The sequence below is a fragment of the Excalfactoria chinensis genome, chromosome 15 (assembly GCF_039878825.1).
Source record: "Excalfactoria chinensis isolate bCotChi1 chromosome 15, bCotChi1.hap2, whole genome shotgun sequence".
Classification (NCBI taxonomy): Eukaryota; Metazoa; Chordata; class Aves; order Galliformes; family Phasianidae; genus Excalfactoria; species Excalfactoria chinensis.
This window is the reverse complement of record NC_092839.1, coordinates 7,483,272-7,502,955: the sequence shown is the minus strand read 5'-3', so window position 1 is coordinate 7,502,955 and position 19,684 is coordinate 7,483,272. Positions and strand designations below refer to the sequence as shown.

The window sequence follows — 19,684 nt, the reverse complement described above, 5'->3', positions numbered from 1 at the left end:
AGATGCAGCTTGTAAACGAGCACCTCTTTGTGTTGTCTCTGCAGGATCAGTTCCGGAGCGATGCAGTAGCTGTGTGTGTTTATTGTTCTGTTTCCAGCTTCCAGCCCTCTTCAGTTCTTCCTTTGTGGCAATATTTATCGTTTCAACCTAAAAGCTGCCACCGTGTGGCAAAGGACTATTACTGCATCAGCCCTAATAAAGCGGGACCCGAACCTCCAGCAGCTCCTCCTATGGGGCAGGTGCGGCTGCGCGCTGAGTGCGGTGCTGCTCTGTGCTCAGCACGGGAGGTCCTGGGCAACAGATAAAAAGAAAAAAGGTTAAAAAACAAACAAAATACAACAAGCGTAAATGGTTTTTGTCTTACTGTGTTATTTAAGAACCCGGCTTAGGCCGTTCCGTTGTACTTTTATTACTATTTTTTTTTTTTTTGCCCCTTCCCCCCCGTGAATTTGTGCGTTGAAGATGCTGTGAAATAAAAACCTGTTTTGATACGTGTTTTGTAACCAAACGTGGCGTTCCGGAATGCTGCTTGTTGCTCACGGGGACCGGCGGCCGGTCAGGGGAGGCTCCTCAGTGAGACCTTCCTCTGAGGGAGCGTAAAGCTACGTATGACGTCACGACGCCGTGCCGGAAGTACTTCCCCCGCCAGCTCTCATTTCCGCTTCCGGCGGCCAGCCCTTCCTTTCCGCCGCGGTGCGTGTGTGAGGTATGGCGGCGTGCTGCGGCCGCTCCGCGGATTGGGCTTGGGACGGGGCGGGGACCGGCATGAACGGGTTGTGAGAGACGGAAAGGCCCCGGGGGCTGGAAGGAGAGGGGGAGGATAGCCGTAACTCCGTTCTTGGCCCCCGTGAGGCGGGGTGGGAGGAGGGCCTGGGCTTTGTGGGAACGGCGCTGAGCTCTGCCTCGCTCCTTGTAGGCCTCAGTGCTCGGTGCTCGGCCCAGTCAGCGCACGATGCAGAACGACGCCGGCGAGTTCGTGGACCTCTACGTGCCTCGGAAATGGTGAGCGGTGCTGCTGGAGTTCCCGGGCAGAGAAACGGGACAGAGGCTGATGTTTGGCCTATCGGGGTTTTTTTATGTGTGTGTTTTTTGACGTGGAGATCGTATTTCTGTAGTTTTATGCATCTACTCTTAAGTATTTCTTTCACAGTGAGGGCTGTATTTGAAGAGAACGCTCGAGCTTGGGTTGTGCTGCAGCCGCACTTACAGTGGCTGTGGCGGATCGTTTAGGCTGCTTTCAGAAGGAAACACGTTTGTAGTGCAGTAGCGTTTCTGCAGTGCAAGCTGTTGCAGACGACACGTTAAATGGCTGCTGCCTCAGGAGTGCGTCACAAAGATAAAGCTGAGTCTAAAAAAAAATGAGCAGTTTGTTGGTTTGGGGTTTTTTTAGCTGTTTTTTAAGCCAGTAATTTGTGAGCAGACTGAACAACATGAACGTTTTTTTAGTAATTTTAATGGCTCTTAGCAAATAAAGGAATAGAAAATACATTTTTGAAGAATTACGGTGACGTTGATAGTTTTTTGCACGTCAGAAAAGTCATATTTAATGCTCTGCTTTGAATTTCTGTGCTTGTGGCTGCACTGAATAGGAATAAACTGATCATACCAGCCTGTAGGGTTCGTTGGCAGCTGAAAATGGCTAAAGGGAAAGTCTCCATTAAACATTCTTAAAACTGAATTCTGCTTTTTTGTGTGCACTGAATTGTCTGAGCCTTATGTTGTTACATGCAGCTAATATTTTCATGTAAATCTAGTCTATTTTTACTGTTGTCTTACTTGGTTTTGATTAAATATACCTCGTTATTTGCTCCCTAGCTCTGCCAGCAACCGAATAATTGGTGCTAAGGACCATGCTTCCATTCAGATAAATATTTCTGAGGTAAGTTTCTTAACAGAAGGGTTTGATAAGAGAGCAGTACCTTTCAGTTTTGGTAGAAGTTAGTAAAGATAAACACTTGTACAGTTACTGAGGTTTACTACAGGTGTAGAACTAGAGGGTGTTTGTACTTACTATGAAACTACTACTGTGTCACTCCTGGTTATTTTTCAACCCATTCATTGGAAATGACCCATTCCTGGCCATTTAATTGTGTGGCTAAATAAAACATCCAGCTTCAGATATGGAAAGAAGTGCTTAATTGTGGAAGGTTGGTATCCTTTTCAGTTTTAGCTGTCCAAAAAAGCATGTTTCTTCAGCCTATTTTGGTGCATCCAGTTCTTCAATTCTATGTTCTTGTTGAATCAGAACAGGGACTATTAAAAGAAATGGGAAGTTTTGTTTATTTCTTCTTCAGCCAGAGATCACGAGGCTACATTCCGATATAAACCAAGAGATCCTGTTGTTTAAAATCCATCTGACTTAGAACATTTTTTTTTTGAATTATTTTTGTCCATTAGGCAAATACATCCCTTGTTCACTCTGACCTTCAGTGATCCCTGTTGCTTGCTTTCTGAAGATGGGAGATTAGCCGAATTTGGGAACTAACCCACGTGGCATTACAGCAATCACTACGCTGTTTAATTTCATTTACATTGTGCAGTTATTTTTCCCATTAAATTTCTCAGTGGTTGGACAAAATGAGACCATTCATGTCCTTCAATTTGGTCATTTTTCTTCCTTTGTACCAACACTGTCCCCTTCATCCCACACCTGAATTTTCCGTTACATTATTACAGAACTATAGAATGGCCCAGGTTGGAAGGGACCACAAGGATCATTAATCTCCAACCCCCCCACCACAGGCAGTGCCACCAATCTTCCCATTTAATATTAGACCTGGGTCCCATCCAACCCGGCCTTGAACACCTACAGGGATGGGGCATCCACAACCTCTCTGGGCAGCTTGACTTAATAACTTATCTTGACTTAATTAAAAGAAACTGGAAAAAAAATTAAGCAGGCAGTGATGTTTACCATTTTCTGCTGCATTTTGTGATGCTGTGTGATCCATTAGGTGTTATAGCTATGTTATGTAGTAAATGATATGTTTGCTTTGAATACATACCTTGTAGATTCTAACAGAAGTGTTTGCCTTGAGGTTTTGCAGAAAAGCAATATTTGTTCACGAGCTTTTGGCAAATATGATGTAAAACCATAAAATTTGGTAAGAATTCTGTAAGAATCTCTGGGATAATTTGCTTGTAATTACAGGTTGACAAGGTAACGGGCAGAGTCAATGGCCAGTTCAAAACATACGCCATCTGTGGAGCGATCCGTAGGATGGTGGGTATTTACTGAAGCAGAATATGATTGTGTTCATGTTTATATTGATCAGGAATTTTTTAGGTTTGTTTGGCCCTGGAAAATGAAGTGTGCTTTCAGCACATTGTGGAGGAGGAGCTTTTGTTGGGCTAATAAAGAGAAGATGTGAGCTAATTGACTTTAAGAATCAGTTTCTTATGTTTCTTCCTCAGTTCTTTGATCTTGAGAATCATTTATATTTGTATTTTTTTTAAATCACTAAAAGATGGAAGTGAATTTTTTTTCTTCCAAGAATACACCAAGCAACTGAGACCTGACTTTGTTTGTCTGAAATATGTTGAATAAGCATTTTGTGAAGCTTTGAAGCTTCCCGGAGTTCATCAGCAGTTCATTTAATCAGAAATATGTCTTGTTAATGCAAGTGTGTGTTTTATCAAGTTCTGTCTCTTTATTCTGAAGAATGCAGATTTAACAGCTTGTTTTACAAGCAGTAATCTGTGGCAATAAAATGCACTCATCTGGTCTGAAAAAAAGAAATAAACGACGCCATGCAATTTAGTGCCAGCAGTAAGTGCTGCTGCAGCCTCTTTTCGGTCAGTATCAGCAATCATTCACTCACCTAAGAATTACTGTGTTCATTACAGGGGGAATCAGATGACTCCATTCTGCGTCTGGCAAAAAATGACGGAATTGTTTCCAAGTACGTGTGTTTTTCTTTCCATAATAACATTTGCAGAGGTAACCTTGTGTGCAAATCCAAACTTCAGGATGAAAATGTATACATTGTATTTATAGGATGCTTGCACAGTTGATCTGAAATACTTACTGGTGCTGTCGAGGTGTAACAGATTGTAACATCTTTGTTTTATTTTCTTCTAGGAACTTCTAACAACTGAAATTGGAATGGATACATTGGACGTAAAATAAACAGTTCCAACTTGTAGTGTGCTGTGTCTTTTGTGAGTGTCTTTGAACCAGTGCATTCATTATGGTTTGTCGTTCAGGTGCTTAGAAATGTGTATCAATGAAGGGTGCATTATACAGATTCTGCTTTTGAATTCCTAGGACAAATCAGGTTGTAGAGCTCTAATTATAACAAGCTTTGCAATTGTAGCTCATCTCTTTTCATTTCTAGTGGAACAGATTACAATGGAACAATCCAATCCTGCTTGCTGATTTTTCACTGCCCAAACCAAAGGCTTTATTTTGGTTATGCTATCAAGGTTTATCTTTTTTCCTGCTGATAAAAGACTCACAACATTTGTTCTGCCTTTGATACACGTTCTGTAACTGAATTGCAAATGCTGGAGCTCATGGAAAACTTAATAATACTTTGTTGTGTGCTAGCAGCCTGATTTCAACATGAGAGAAACTGAGTTTTAACCCCTTAAGTCTGACCTTGATGCTGAGAAGTGAGGAAGTGGTCAATGGAGAAATAAGTCTTGCAGTCTGGCAGTATTTTGATAGCTGATCTAATAGTCTTTCAGTGGCTAGATAAACTTCCTGCTTGCTGGCATGTTATTTCTTAGCTATCTTAATAGCAGAATCCAGGGAGTCTGCAAGCAAGCAGTGTCAGTGAACATTTACTGACTTTGCATTTCTTATCTGCCCATTCCTTTGGCCATTTTCCATCATTTCATGCTTTTGACGTAACGTGCAAAGAAATGTTTATGATATAATTTGAAAGAGTTAAGTCAAGATTTTGCCTGCTGTACTTCAGGTATTTAATTAGAACTGATTTTGGACTGCTGAAAATACTTACAAAGAAGTCATTGGGAAAGAAAGTACTGTGTGTTGCAGGAAAGAAATCTTGTATCCTGATTGTACTCTGTTAACTCCACTAGGACAGTGTTTGCAATTGTTTTTGCTCTGTCAAATTCAAAGTTTTCTCAAGAGATCAATTTGGTGCTTCTCTCCTGTTGATGCTATAAATTGTCTCTGCACAGAACTGGTGTGGGAAGCTTCAACCTCAGACTTCTCTTGAGGGTGTGAAATAGTGGTGCTGTCAAACCAAGGAGGATCATTTATCTCACGTTTTGTATCTTCCCACTTATCTGTGTTTTGCCCTCTTGACACTTCAAGCTGCAACATACATCTTTGGAAGATTGTATCTGTTGAAGCTCGGTGCTGTAGATCAGCTCATGTAGTTGCAGAGTAAAGTAGACCTTTGTTTCACAAGCAAATTCTGCAGAGAGGGTTAAAAGCAACTGTTGGCTCTTGTTAGAATAGCCACAAGGTAAAACACCTTTGCTTGTACGTTCTGCATTTGCACTGATGACCCTTGAATTTATGGTCCTCCTCCAGCATGACAGAACCTTTGAACTCCTGCATTTCAACCAAGCAGGAGTTCGTTTGAAAAGACTGAAAAAAAAGGCTTTGTGTTACATTCACTTTTTGAATGCCACGCTTTATTCTGGAGTTATTTTCTGGCATCAGAGTCAGCCCTGAGAGAGCTCAGGGAGGGGAAAAAAAAAGCTTGTAATTGTGCTGTGTTTGCAGCAGATAAATCTCTGAAAGCACGCTGTGGAAACACAAATACAGCATCCAAATGGGAGATATTTTGGCTTGGCTGATGTCCAGTCATTACTTTCTTTTGTACGCAGTAGAAGGAGATAAGTTTTAATTGAACTTCATGTTTCTGATGGATCTTAAATTAGCTGCTTCTGCCTCGGCAGTAGGGAAGAACACTAAATAAACCAGTATCTGTTTACTGCTGATAAATGCCTGGTTTACCGGAGAGTAAATATTGTCAACTTCCATCTAATCCTTTGGGACTTTGCTCATCCATGTGGATTTCAGTGGAATTCCCCCATTAAGAGAAAGTGAACTGACAGCTTAAAAGTTCAAGATGAAGTTGAGGTCATTTGAGTGTCTCTTTAAATGATAAAAGCCCATTAGAACATAAATATACCAGATGAAATTTGCACCAAGTATTAATGACATATTTAGGAATTACAATTCAAAACCTTTGCTATTTATATTGTCTGTTGCTTTTTGTTGTTAGTGTTTGTTTGTTTTTTACATTCTGAGCAACAAACATCATTTTCTCATTAATTTCTTGTGAAATGAACTGATGAAATGCTATGATGCCGTTATCCCAAACGTAGTTCAGCTGGGAGGGGATTAATGCTGTCCTGAAGGCTTTGTGAAGTTCACTGTGCCATCAGCTGTAGCGCATCCAGCATGAGGTGTTGCAGGGCTCTGCAGAACACTAACAAGGAAAGGTACGTGGCCCTTTAAAATCAATTTTGAGTTGCATTTTCTAGTATTGTGGTGTAAAATGTTCTTTGTTTTCATGTGACAGGAATAGTTCAGATCTTCTAGAGCCAAGAAAGGGAATGAACTGTACTTGCGCTATACAAGATGGACAGAGTTGCCCTTACATGGTTACATTGCACCAAGTCATGAAATTCTTTTCTGTTACTTGCAAGGACTTGGCAGTGGCATCCCAGACATCTGATTTAGCTGGGGCTATTTCAGTGTATTTGGCCAAAATGTTGCTGCTCGTGCAGTCTGTTCCTTGAACACCTTGCTTTTGGGTTGGAGCTTGCAGACGTCTCGTATTGATTCGGTTTCTTCAAAGCCCCGGAATTCTTTTTATGAGTTGCATGGTGTTGAAAAGCTGCTTCAGTGTCAGCTGTGTGTTCTGATAGAGGTCTGGGGTTAGGAGGCCACTGTATCTTCTGTTGCTGGGAGCACAGAATTAGATGTTTTGATGGTATCAGCTTTGCTTGCAAGGTGCCAAGCAGGCAAAGCACTGCCAAGGCTGGGAGGAGACAGCAAGTAACATGCCTCTCTGGCGTCCTATGTGCTTCACTCAAGAAAGGAGCACTGTGACTCGGAGGAGGAGTACAAAGGGTCAAGAGTTGCTTTTGCCTTCGTTTATGTCCCTTACCACTGCTCTGTGCTGGCTGCTTCCATCTCTCCAGGAGCACAGGCTGCTCCCTGCAGAAAGGAAGCTGGGATAGCTTGGGAGCATTGCAGTTTGTTTTCCTGAAGCAAGCAGAGGTTTGAAGCTGCTGTGATGTGAAGCTGCTGAAAGCCTGGCTATAGCTAAGCTGTTTTGGCAGCATTTTTGGTTTTCATTCATCTTTTGAGGATGACTGTTCCCACCCCACCCGTTTTGTCCACTTGCTGTCACTCTTGGTGATGGACAGAGACAAAACACCTCTCTGGTGTGAATGCTGAATAGGTTAAGGATGCTTTTGTTTTGGATTAATTCACTGATGATGGTTTGTGTTTAAGCATTCTGGGGCAACAGCTTCCCTACATGTATGTAGGAATAATTAGCCATAGAAGAAACAGAAAACTAATGAGTTTCTTTTTCCTGCTGGGAAATAGACTACTGTCTAATATCAGGCTGAAATGAATGTAATTAATGGAGCATTTGCAGAATGACCAGAAGATGTGATGTGAAGCGGCGGTGTTGATCAAATAACTGCTGTGTAAGGTGTATGTACTTCAAAGGCAATCTGTATTAGACTCAGTAGAGGTGAACCAGGCATGTTTTAACCACCGCATAATGTTATCCTCTATTCAGCAGGGCAGTGTCACACAACTTGTGAGTAACCAGATATCTTTTGTTCTCCTCTTGTATCCTGCGCAATTTACAAGGGTGAGATGGGCTGAAGGTTTTTCTTCCTGTAGGGCATGGGTGGGGAGGGTCATATCAAAGCTGACTGCTGGGAAGGGCCCCTCTGATTTACGGTGCTCTGCAGCTCGAGATAACGCCTCTGGGACTTTGGGATTCCAAAATGCAAATAGTGCTCCTTGAGAGTCTGCTCCCTGTCACCCATCTCTTGCATCTAGAAGCTGTGAATGATGCCAGGACTGTGCGCTGTACAACTCGTTGCTGCTCTGCAATGCACAACAGTCTCCGCTCTGACACTAATGCTGCTCAGCTTGTAGACATTTGAAAACAATGGAGCCTTTAATAGTTCACAAGAAGCAATCAGACTTTGATTTCCACCTTCACAAACGTGCACGATGACAAAGCTACACCAGAATCGCTCCAGAGGTGCTCGGAGCTGGGAACAGCAAACCAAGAGATATTCCAGTGAAGGGGCGGTGACTGATGCAGCAGATAGCAGTTATCAGAGGAGCTCATAAATCCACCCAACCTAAACACAGTGTCAAGCAGCAGCCCTTCTGCCTTGAATGTCGCCTCCGGGGATGTACAGCTGCTTGTTCTGATCAACAGTTTCCATTCTGTCTTTCAGGTTCCCAGAAGACACTGTTTCCTGGGAAATGTCTTTGTGGTGCTGGTTGAGTGCCTGCGTGGCCTCAGGGAGAAGGAGCAGAGCTTGACGTTGTTCTGATGCACAGCCCCAAACTGCTGTTAGGCTGCTATGGGATGGCTGGGCAACAAGCAAGTGGGTAAAACAATGTGTATTGGTGAAACCAGCTTGCTGGTATTACAGAGCTTGTTTAATTATGGATTCATAGAATGGTTTGGGATGAAAGCGACCTCAAAGATCATCTCTTTCCAACCCCCTGAAAAGTCTGCATTAAGAAACAGTACCAGCTTCTCTCCTGGGGCTTGTGATTAGTCACTTACTAGCCCCATGCTGTTTAACACGATGACTCTCCAGTGGCATCGCTGTGGTTGCAGTCACCCCATTCCTTTGCAGATGGAGATTACTTGAGGTGAGATGGAAGGGGATTCAGAGATGGAAGGCAAGGAAACCACAGAGATGTGCTGAGTGTCAGGAGTGGGCTGCTCTGCAGGTAAAGGGTGAGGCAGGGCAGTGCATCAACACAGCAAGGCCAGAGGGGCTGGTGAGCTGCTGCTGAGGATGAGAGGTGTGTTGTGGTGGAGGCTTGGGGGAAACTTCAAAGATGCATTGAAATCTGGCTCCCTGACAGCAGGACTGACCCATTCCCATTGGAGTGGAAAGCAGTTGTTCTGGTTGGCTTTACCTGAACACCTGGATTAATGGAAGGGAAAGTCCTGGGGTTGGTATTGGAGCCGGGAAGGAAAATGAGTTTTTCTGGAGTCCTTTAATCGCGGTTTCTTCATTAGTTGTCAGAAATGCCGGCATTATTTAATCGTCTGTTAAATCCCAATCACATGAGCACTTTCCCTGAGTGCAATGTCCTGTGATAATTGCCTGGTGCTCGTGTCAGAGCCATGTTCTGCTCTCCAGCCCACGCTAGGCTGAGTGCCCTGTGACTGCCGCTGCACAGGGAGGAGAGGAATGGAATGTGTTTTCAGTGTAAATTGATTTTAAATGACCTTTGATGCCAAATTTGGACAAAGACACCATCATCTTTTTGTTGCCTTGAGGCCTCTGTAAACGTAGCTATTTTCTTTCTATACTCTTTAGCAAACACTGCAGGGTCTGTGTTGTATCAGAGGAATCATTAGTTTGGAAACACCTCTAAGATCATCAAATCCAACCCAACCCATCCCCACCATATCCACCAAACCATGTGCAGTGTAAAGCTATGGCAAATCATACAAAGAAATAAAACCAGGAGTCATTGCATCCAGTTGCCATTTCCCTCCTCAGTCCCAAATCATCCAGCATTACCCAATATCAGCGCCTGTGTGCCACTACCAAAGGAATGTTTCATATCTCTTTTTCTCCTTTGCTCCTCTCTCAGCTCCCTTTAGATCCAAAATGATTTGTACTTCCTTCTGACCCCAAAGGCGGTCAAAAACAAATGTATTGACATGGAAGTGAGTACCTTAATCAGCAAAATTCATGTTCTGTTGTGTTTCTGTGAGGTTTTTTTTTTTACTTTTTGTTTATTTTAATAATAATAATGGGAGCCCGAAGGGAGAGAGAGAGAGAGAGAGAGACTGAGAAAGGAAGAGCAAATAAAGAGAAAGGCGGTGTATGTTCTGGAGGGGAGCCAGAGGCCCTCTGGGCCAGGTTTGGATAAATCAGGGCTTAATTCCTGGTGTGAGAAACCACTAGAGTGAGTCTGCAGCAAACAAAGGGCGATTCACAAAGGGACACGGCCATGGGTGGGTGGGATGGGGCAGCCTGCCAGGCCTGCTTGCTCCTGGGCCTTCAGCATGTCTTGTAATGCCCAATGAGCTGCTCAAGGCTTCCTTTTCTGCTGGTGTTTTTTAAAGAGCATTTATCCTCGCAAAGGGATGCGGAAGAACCAAATACCTTGAAATATACCCTATGGTCCAGAAAATAAAAGGTAGGTAAGAAACACCAGAGTTTGTTACATTGATGAAAATTAAATTGAGATTCTGAAGCGAGACTTGAGAGGGAGGGGAGATTTCTGCCTCTAGTATTTGGGCTGGGCTCTGTGAAACACTTTCCTGGACCATCAGCAGTTGTTTACATTGGATAGGCAGCGCTGTGTCAGCAGCCCTGGGCTCAGCGCTTAGAGCCAGCCCCATCTCCATGGGGTCCCCCCAGAATCACCAGTGCTCAGCACTGCCCTCTTCCAGACCCTAAAATGCTCTCCTCCATGGATCAGAGAGGTGGCATCCATGCCCACTGTGGTAACTGGGCAGTACTGATGTGCCAGGGGAAATTTTTCCCACAATGGGAATCTTGGCTGATTCTTGGAGCTTCACTCCGCTCTTTCCCTTGAGACTCTTTCAAAGAGCACAAAACCAGACCTGTGGTATTTCCATCACAGCCCACAGAATGGGTGGTACCAACAAATTGCGCCCACATCCCTCTGGGTTCTCCGGTTCTTCCCAATAAGGGGAGCAGAGGGAATAGCTGCGAATCTGAAGCTGCTCCATTAGTTGTGCACTGTACTTAATAGCTACCAATTAAGCCCTTGGCTGGTGGAATATCCTCTTTTAATTGCTCAGATCTGTGCGGTATGTTCAGTTGTTAGCACTCAAGGGAGCCTGCACTGCAGTTTCAGAAACTAAAAGCAAGGTCTGCAATATGCGCAATGTGCACAGCTCCTGGGCTCCTCTCAAGCAGGCTGTTGGGGACACAACGCTGCTGCCATGGTGGTCATCCCTCTGTTTTCCCATCATGTTATCTGATTCGTGAGGCTGGCTGTGGAATTCTGCCTACACACATTTCTTCTTGCTGTTGGATGTCCTGCTATGACAGTAGATCGGCCCACACAGGGCAGCCTGTGGTCATTTACCAGCCCAGGCCAACATTGGCTGATTTCTAGTACTTTATTTAGGAAAACACAATGATGGGAGCACAGGGAATTAATCTTTTGTGTCTCCACATTCATTTTTGGGTCTTGTTATTTCCCATGAGCTCATGGCTGAGCCAAAGAAGGTGTGAGATGTATCTATGGAACAGTTTGGGATTTGTTTTTATCCAGTTTACACTGCCAGAAACTGCTCCTTGTGTTTCTGCTACTCAAGCAGGCTGAACCCATTGGAGCTTCCAGGAGCAGACATAGAGACACAAAGACACTGTGATGAAGTTGGTGGAGAAACCCACTTCTATGGTGCTATGAGTCCATGGGTCTGTCTCTCCGTGTTTCTATGATCCTGTTGTTCTGAGTTTATGTGACTCTGAAACGTGCCAGCAGATGTTAATGACTGGGAGAAGGCTACCAGCCATCCTGGCACTTTGCATAGCTGGGAAAGGAGACACAGCCACTGGGTTCTCATCCATCTTCCACCACTCAGCCTGCCTGTGTCCAGGCCTAGACCTGAGACCCCAGCTTGGTGCATGGAGGTGGGCAGGTGAGGGCTTCCTGCTGCATTACACAGGGCTGGTGTGACTAATGGAAGGGAAAGAAGTAATGTTTGACCCTCCTTAGTGTCACAAAAGGAAACGATGCCCACCCATTGTCTGAATAGTCCTTTACACTCGCAGGGCTCTGACAAAGAGGGCTGTGTTCTGTTCGTGTATGATTAACTAAATCCTGTGTTTGATGTGGAGGGGCTGAACGGCGGCGCTGTTTGCGGAGAGAAAGGAGATGCAATGGTAGCGGCAGCAGCTGCGCCTCCGCAGCAGTGAGATTTGGGTGGAGAGAGGCTGGATGCTGCTCCCACCCTGTTTGTGGCCGTGGTACTCACAGCGCGTACCTGAAATCTGAAAACTCCCTTTGTTTGGCCTCGCCGTGGAAAATGTGTTTGTGTGGACAGGAGCGTGCAGCGCTGAGAACACAGCGTGCTTCGTGCCGCATGCATCGCCCACTGGGGCAGAGGGGAGGGAAACGTCGTTGATGTGTGCGCGGAGAGCTGCTTGGTTAATTGCGGCTCGAGAAGCCCCTCAGGGATCGCTTATCTTCTCCTTCCCTGCCCCCGGCGTTTCCCGCTGTTCAGACACGGACTCGCTCACAGCACGTTTTTCCTCGCTGTTCCTACTTGCCTCCCATGAACCAAGACCACATCTATCAAAACCCCACGAGGGTCAGCTCCTTGCAGACACGGAGAGACAGATAAATCCCCAAGATTTTTCATGCTTATTCATTTCAGCATCACCTGTCTCTGCTGCTCATCGTCTAACGCCGCTTTTATTACTCTTAATTGCTTTTCTCTGTTAAAAAGAAGAAAAAGTAAAACCTGGCAACTCAATTTGACTGCAAATGCTTTTGAAGATTGACAAGAACAGCACTTACATTGTTGCATTCCAGCACGAGCATGCCTTCCACATCAGCAACCGGGACAAAAATGATATATCATGTTGGTGTCCCAGGTTTAATTTCACCTACAGCATCTGTACATTATATGGTAGCAGCCATTAGCGTGAATGATGCCAAAACTAGACAGAGCCTGTGCTCTTAATTGTAGGGAGCATTTGCTGTGCTGATGACAGACAGTGACTGCCTGCGTGTGCTGCTTTCACCCCATTCACTTCTTCCTACTTTTTGTGCTGCAGCGTTTGGTATGGAGGTAGATAATATAACTTTGCACCGTTTGTGGCTGTTTTTGTGGGGTTTTCTGTTTGCTGGCTTGCTTGGGTTTTGTGCAAAGCAAAGCATTGCAGCATTTGGTTTCCTGTGAACACCTTCACTACTGGGTATCCTTTGGGAATCCTAAGAAAAGCCTTCCTGACAGCTCTGACCAATTGTCCCCATTCATGAAAATGTGTCTCAGTATCCACTTCTTAACAGCCGGAGCCCCCCATCGTTGGAAGGTGCTGGGATGCAGATGCTGTACTCTGCCATTTCAGGGCTGATCTTCTTAAAGGGCAGTGAAATAACCACTGCTTCATTCTTTATCTCTGTCAATGAGTCGGTGCCCCCTCCCCCAGTCCCAGCTCACTGAGTTGTAAATCAGAAATGAAAGTGGAGCATCTTTTGTTTTGCTGTCACAACTTTTATCTCCTGCTTGCAGTCACAGGTTAGAACTGGAGCTGGTCCGGGGCTATTTACAGCACAAGGGTTTCAATAGCAGGCACTCGCTGCAGACTCCAAAAGGGGTCCCCATACATGGGCAGTTTAAACTCTTTGCTACTGTGTCATGTGCTAAGACCAACTTTTTCCCATGGATTGGTATCAGACAGACATGATCTAACCGAGCTGTGTTTTGAGCCAGATTCCTGGAAGAGCGGGCTGCTTGTTTTTACATCATTAGGCGGTTTTTCATGACAAGCCATTTGGGTTTTCAAGCACCTTTGGGTTTTAGTGAGCCTACGTTAAAAGGTGCGATTACACCCCGACATGTGTTTTAAATTACACCACTTGGGCTGTCAGGAGTCTAATGTAGAACAGATTTAAGTAGCTTGAGTTACAGTCAAAGACCCCCACGAGATTGAGCTTGGCCAGCTGAACGCTTGCTAAGGGATGACTCATTTAATCTTTGTCAGCATGGTAGATGATGCATGTTAAACCACGCGAGCGGACACATCTAACAGTGGAGCTTTGTGCTGTGGGAGCTCACAGGCTCTGTGCAGTCGCCTGGTTTTGTGTGTGAGCAATGGCAGCAGCAGCCTGAGCTGTGGGGAGCTGTGTGTTGGACTGGAGATCGTTGTGTCCCTTGCTGGAAGCACTGAGAGGTCTGGAGAGTCAGCATGGCCTGGGGAAAGTGATTCAACAAAGATATGGGGGCCCAAGGAAATGCCCTGATTAGCTGAGATTTATGAGTCAGGGATGGACATGTCACTTGAAACTGCTAAAATGGGGGGAGGGACCTGAACCTTCCTGGATGCTGTGGAGAGGTGCATGCTGTGCTTTCCTATCTTCTTGTGTCCGTATGTTCCTGGTGTCCATGTACTTGTGTCCACATTATTGGTATCATTGTGTTTTTGTCCATGTCCCTGGTGTCCATATACTTATGTCCATGCTTCCACGCCTCTGGTATTTCTGCACTCATTAGATTCATGTGTTTAGGCTCTTCCTTTGGGTTCCTGGCCTGGCCTACTTTCTTTTACTAAAAGAGCTCTGAGGCCTCAGTCATCTTTACATCATCAGTTTAGAAGAATCAGATATTTTCTCGACACAGAGTTGGAATTTTCTGCAGATCTCATACTGAGCAGGTGAGCTTGGGGCAGGAAATGGAAGAGTCCACAGGTGCTGTGCAGGATACATATGACAACAGCAGTGCTCTGCAGAATCCAACTCTGATAGAGCTGCAGTGTGGGCAGCAGTTGGGGGGGGGGGAGGGGGGGAGCAGTCTCCAGCTTTGCTCCAGAGCTGCTGATGTGACTGAAGTTTCCTGATATTCTTTCTGTGGCAGAGTGGGACTTTCCAGTTGCAAAGGACCTCTCAAGGGGTTTTGTTTTAGCAATGAGCATCCTCTTCTGCAGACTGGATCATCCCAGCTCCCCCAGACCTGTGCTCCAGACCCTCCTCAGCTCTGTTGCCCTTCTCTGAACACATTCCAAGGCCTCCATGTTTTACTTGCAGTGAGAGGCCCAAAGGAGGGGATCCTGAGGGATCTCAAAGAAGGGGTCTCCTGGTACCTTTTATCTTTAAAATAATTAGGGAAAAAATGAGCCGAGGCAGCTGGAAATGGCAGCCAGGCAGGGGCTGACTTCAGAGGAGAAAAATGCCAGGGAACCTCAGCACTCCTTGGGGCAGGGGAGCTGCCAGCCATGCTGGGGCATGTCATCCATCAGCTGTCACTGGGGCTAGGAGTGCTGCGGGGGCACGGGCACACCTGTAACCTTTGCCTCATGGAGCTGCCTGTGCTGTCCCCGGGGTTTGCTCTGCACTACAAATGCAGCAGCGGGCTGCAGGGCAGCTGGAGGGGGTGTGGGTTCAGGTGGAAACTTAGAGCTGTGTGGGGAGAGGGGAACATGGAGTGTGCATGGCCCACCCCTGCACATGGGGTCCTCTGTTACCCAAATCTGTGGATGCTTCATTGGATGCTTCCCCAGGGGAAGGGGACCCGGGGGCTGTATTTGGTGATGCAGTATCACTGATATCCATGTGGTATGCACAGCAACCCCAGCACTGATCTGCTGCATGCAGGCTGCTCCTATGACTGCAGGTTGGGTGCCAGGTTTTGCTTATAAGGAAATGTAGAGGGAATGAGCTTCAAATGAAGGTAAAGGCCTCCCAGCCCCACTCTCTTTGGTTATTGTATAATTTATACAGTACTTCAAAGGCACTCTGCAAACCAACACTTGAAAACCCTCTCCTCAAGGCCTGTAGTACGACCTTGCAAGCATTTAATCCCCGACTCTCCCAGCCTGGAACCCTTTCCAGCTCTGAAATATCTCCCGAGGTCTCTTCATCAGCTGCTTTGTTCTAACATCCAACTTCCTCCACCAGAGCAGGCTCTGTTCTTCCTGATGTTTAAGAAGATGCCATTACACGCCAATGAATCAATTTCCTTTTTTAGTTGCTGAATATTTACAAGCATTTTAATGCTTTTTTAAGGCCCTTCTTTTTTAATGTCTTTTTTTTTCCTTCTGACATTCTGTCTCTGAGGGAAGTGAGGAAATACCACTTGTAACTTCAAAAACAGAGCTTAAAGTACTCCTGATAGCAGAGCTGTAACGTTTGCTGAGGATCAAAGGAACCTTCCCAAACTTCATTGTTTACTCTTAAGAGCTGGCAGCTGCAACCTAAATAACCAACCAACCCATAACAAACCAGCCAATAACCAGCCAACCCAGAAACCACTAGCCAATAACTAATCAAACCATAACAAACCATTTCATAACCAACCAACCCATAACCAGCTGGCCAATAGCCAACCATTCCATAACCAACCAGCCAATAACCAACCAACCCATAGCCAACTAACATATATAGCCAACCAACCTATAACCAACCAACCCTTCTCCAATAGAGCAGGCAGTGCTGGCTGAGCTGGCCTCACCTCAGCAGCGTGAGTAGGAGCTCTGTTTTTTCTCTGGTCCCATTGGGCAGCCCAGCTCTTGTAGCCAAGCTTTGGCCCCCAGGGGGTGGTTTGAACTTCAGGATGGATTTAGCTCAGCTCTGTGATTCTCCTAAATTCTGCCTGCCAGAGGTCTGCAGGTCACTGGGCTCTTTCGTCAGCAGTGTGGGAGAAGGGATGCAATTCCTGATGCTAGTCACAAAAAAAAGCTGGATGTAAAGTGGGTGTAAAAACTACACAAGGCTCTGGGCACACACTTGCTATTGGAGATGGCTGCGTATTGAAGAAGTGCTACTGCCAGATGTGTGTGTCCCACATGGAGCACTTCTGGCACTGTGGAAATGGTTAAAGAAGCGCTGTGTTTCTTGCTTAGATAAACGGAGTCCTGTGTGAAGAGCTTGGTCATAATCCCTTTCTAATCTCTGGTTCTTAAAGTGATATATGGAATGTAAACACCGTAAAGATTAGAAATCACACACAGAGGGGAAAAAAAGTATTGGGAAGAACTGTGGAGTTGTTCTGCATTCCTGAGGAATGCTGCAGGAATTCCTTTCCTGGTGCTGCTCCCCAGTTCACCTTCAAACAGCCGAGTGCCTTGCAGAGGGATTTTAAAGAAACCTGGTACGGATTGGGAGCGACCCCAAGTAAACAACGGGGCTGTTTGCCTCCATTTCTCAAGCCGTAAGGCAAAGTAACAGGATGCAGCTACTTGTCAAGGAATTTGGGGATTTACTTATTGCTGGGCACTTGGAAAGGAGCGTGTCAGCTGTGTGTCACTGTCACGTGGGGAACAGCCCTCTGTCACTCTGCATTTCAGAATATCCCTGTGGGATCCTTCTCTGACCCTCTGCATGTAGGGCAGCGCTGCTGAGCAAAGCTAATCACGTTGGGTGTTGGTGTAACAGGTTTGGTTTTCAGAAGTTTACCTGTTTACCTTGAAATCTAATGATGTTAAGGTGTACGAATTTCTGCTGTGAGTGGGGTGGGTTCAGTGAGCATGGTGGGGTTGGATTGGGGCTGGACTTAGTGATCTTAAAGGCTCTTTTCAAATCTCAGCCATCCTGTGATGGAGCTCCCAATAAACCCTTGGTCCTGGAGTTCACCTTGTGAAACAGCTGAAGTTAAAAAGCGTGAAGGCAACTCTTCCCCCCAAAAAACCTGAATACATGGGGCTGAGCTGTGACAGCTGCAGCCTTTGAAGAGCCCAGCTCTTTGCACATGGGGGATTTCCTATATTTGAGATAGACTCCCACTGGTGAAGGTGATGTGGATTGGAGGAGGGGGAACATATTCACATTCTGCTGAGTCTTCCAGTCTGTGAGTTATGGTATTTTGAGTCTTGAGCTCTGTCTGTACCAGGATGCTTGGAGATCCATGGCAGATGGGAGGAGGTCTGAGATGGATTGTTTGTGCTCAGCAGCACCAAAACAGAGGAACTGAGCCTGTGGGTGGCTCTTGCTTGCTGGGTGCAATGCATGGAACTGGGCAACCTTCCAGCAGCAGTTTACAGAGCTGGAGGGGACCTGTAGGAATTCTGGCCCTGGTGCAGAGCTTTGCCTGAGTGAGGGCTTAAGGGGAAACATGAGGTGGTTTCATTGCAGTTTCTGAGGGTGTTGCTATGCACCTTCCAGAGCCCTTGGGCTGCATGCGGAGCTGCTGTCAGGCTGAGCAGGATGCTCCAGGGATAAAGGTGGGCTCTCACTGAGTAGGAGGTGTTTGCAGTGCATTGCCAAGGCTTTTAGGCTTCTATTATATGTGCTGTGTCAGAGACCACCCAGAGCTCCCCCCGAGAACATGGCTGTGCTCCCAAATTGCTGCCAGGAGATCCCATTCCCATTCTGGACCTACAGAGGTTCAAACTGCTTGTCCCCTGCCTGTGCTGTGTGCCATTCTTTGGGCGTCCTCAGTATCCTACTTCCACACCCAGCTCCTTCCCTGAATTATCTGTGCTTGTACTGTGTTACAGCTGGGAACTGTGGCTGCCTTGTAGTTCTTCCAAGACCACATAGGAAACTCATGAGAATAAAAAAGGACTCCGAGCAGCTCCTGTTAAGAACTTCAAATATTTCTTGGTTTTTCTCTTTTTGCTGCTGATTTATCTTTCATTAGATGAGCTGCGCTGCTCACGCTGCAAATCCGGGTTTGGATGGAAGCTGCTTCAGACGAACATTTGGGACTCTGCCCTAAGAAGACCTATAAACCCAGCTGAAATTGCACAGCATGCTTGTGCTCCAGGAACAAAAACATCCACCAAAGTACACTGAGTTGCCTTCTCTCCCCTAAAATGGATGGATCCATTTTGGTTCTGGCCCAGTACCACTCCAATTGGCTTTCCATCATTACTGCTCACACTGGGAGCTGCCGCCTTAAACCAACATGAGCTGGATGTCCCTCTCTTGACAATTCGCTCACCTGTTCTATCAGCCCTGTACAGAAATAGCTGTGCTCCTGATGACTGACCTGTGTAGCCTCATGGGGAGAGTATTTCTTAAATGGCTTAAGATAGCTTAAAATAAATAAATAAATAAACTGTAACAAAATGTGTTTACATTCTTTTTATACCTGGGTCAGCTCCCTGTACTGGTTCACAGCCCAGTCCCACAAATGGTGGTGCTGGCAAGGCCAGAGGGGGAAGGAGAGCAGCAGAGATTAGGGGATGTTGGTGCCAAGGACAACATGAGTGTGGGGAGCAGCTCTGCTCTGCTTTCCCTTGACTCCAAATGTGACCAACACTACAAAAGAGAATCTTTCTCTCCAACATGCAGTGAGCACCTGCAGTAATGAGGATCGGATAAACACCCCAAAGCACTTCATCAGGGCTTGTACAGAGGAACTGTAGGTACCCTTGTTAGCATGCAAATCACATTCTCCCTCTATTTCACTGTCTCTGCATCCCTCCAGAGCAGCTCAATGGCAGCAGGCATGAACTAATTAAACTCCTTTATTCATACCTCATGCAGAAGTATGGAGCTTGAGGCAGGAATGCCAGTGGGCACACATCCATCCCTCTGTTTCCAGCTCTTGGGATGCCTCATTAGGGAAGGGATAAATCCCTTGCATCAAGCCGGGGGCATCAGCTTCCATCAGCATGAATCTCATCAGGGGTTCCAAGGGCTTTCATCCTGGGAGTCCTTAACGTTCAGAGCTGTGGTTCAGCCCACAGTGGGTACCTTTCATCAGTGATTCCTCACCCGGAGCTCTCTAATAATGCGTCTCCTTTAAATGAAATCCTGAACGCCCAGCCTGGCTGCAACAGCAGCATACCCTCAAGTTAATGACTTTAATTGCTCTAA

At 45.8% G+C, this 19,684-nt stretch overlaps 1 protein-coding gene across 1 annotated transcript; it reads left to right on the top strand.

Moving 5' to 3' along the window:
• The first annotated feature begins 643 nt into the window (after positions 1 to 643).
• On the top strand, positions 644 to 4,145 carry RPS21 (ribosomal protein S21). The gene is made up of 6 exons (XM_072350276.1): positions 644 to 706; positions 917 to 1,002; positions 1,816 to 1,879; positions 3,152 to 3,223; positions 3,847 to 3,902; positions 4,082 to 4,145. The coding sequence occupies exons 2-6, from the start codon at positions 953 to 955 to the stop codon at positions 4,089 to 4,091; spliced, it is 252 nt and encodes an 83-aa protein (XP_072206377.1). The 5' UTR covers positions 644 to 706; positions 917 to 952; the 3' UTR covers positions 4,092 to 4,145.
• Positions 4,146 to 19,684: the final 15,539 nt, after the last annotated feature.

What these genes read in the sequence shown, in the direction of transcription:
- RPS21 (XM_072350276.1), top strand. Translation starts at nt 953, where the DNA reads ATGCAGAACGACGCCGGCGAGTTCGTGGACCTCTACGTGCCTCGGAAA. An exon ending in CTCTACGTGCCTCGGAAATG is followed by an intron (nt 1,003 to 1,815) that starts GTGAGCGGTGCT and finishes TTTGCTCCCTAG; the next exon opens with CTCTGCCAGCAACCGAATAA. An exon ending in GTGGAGCGATCCGTAGGATG is followed by an intron (nt 3,224 to 3,846) that starts GTGGGTATTTAC and finishes TGTTCATTACAG; the next exon opens with GGGGAATCAGATGACTCCAT.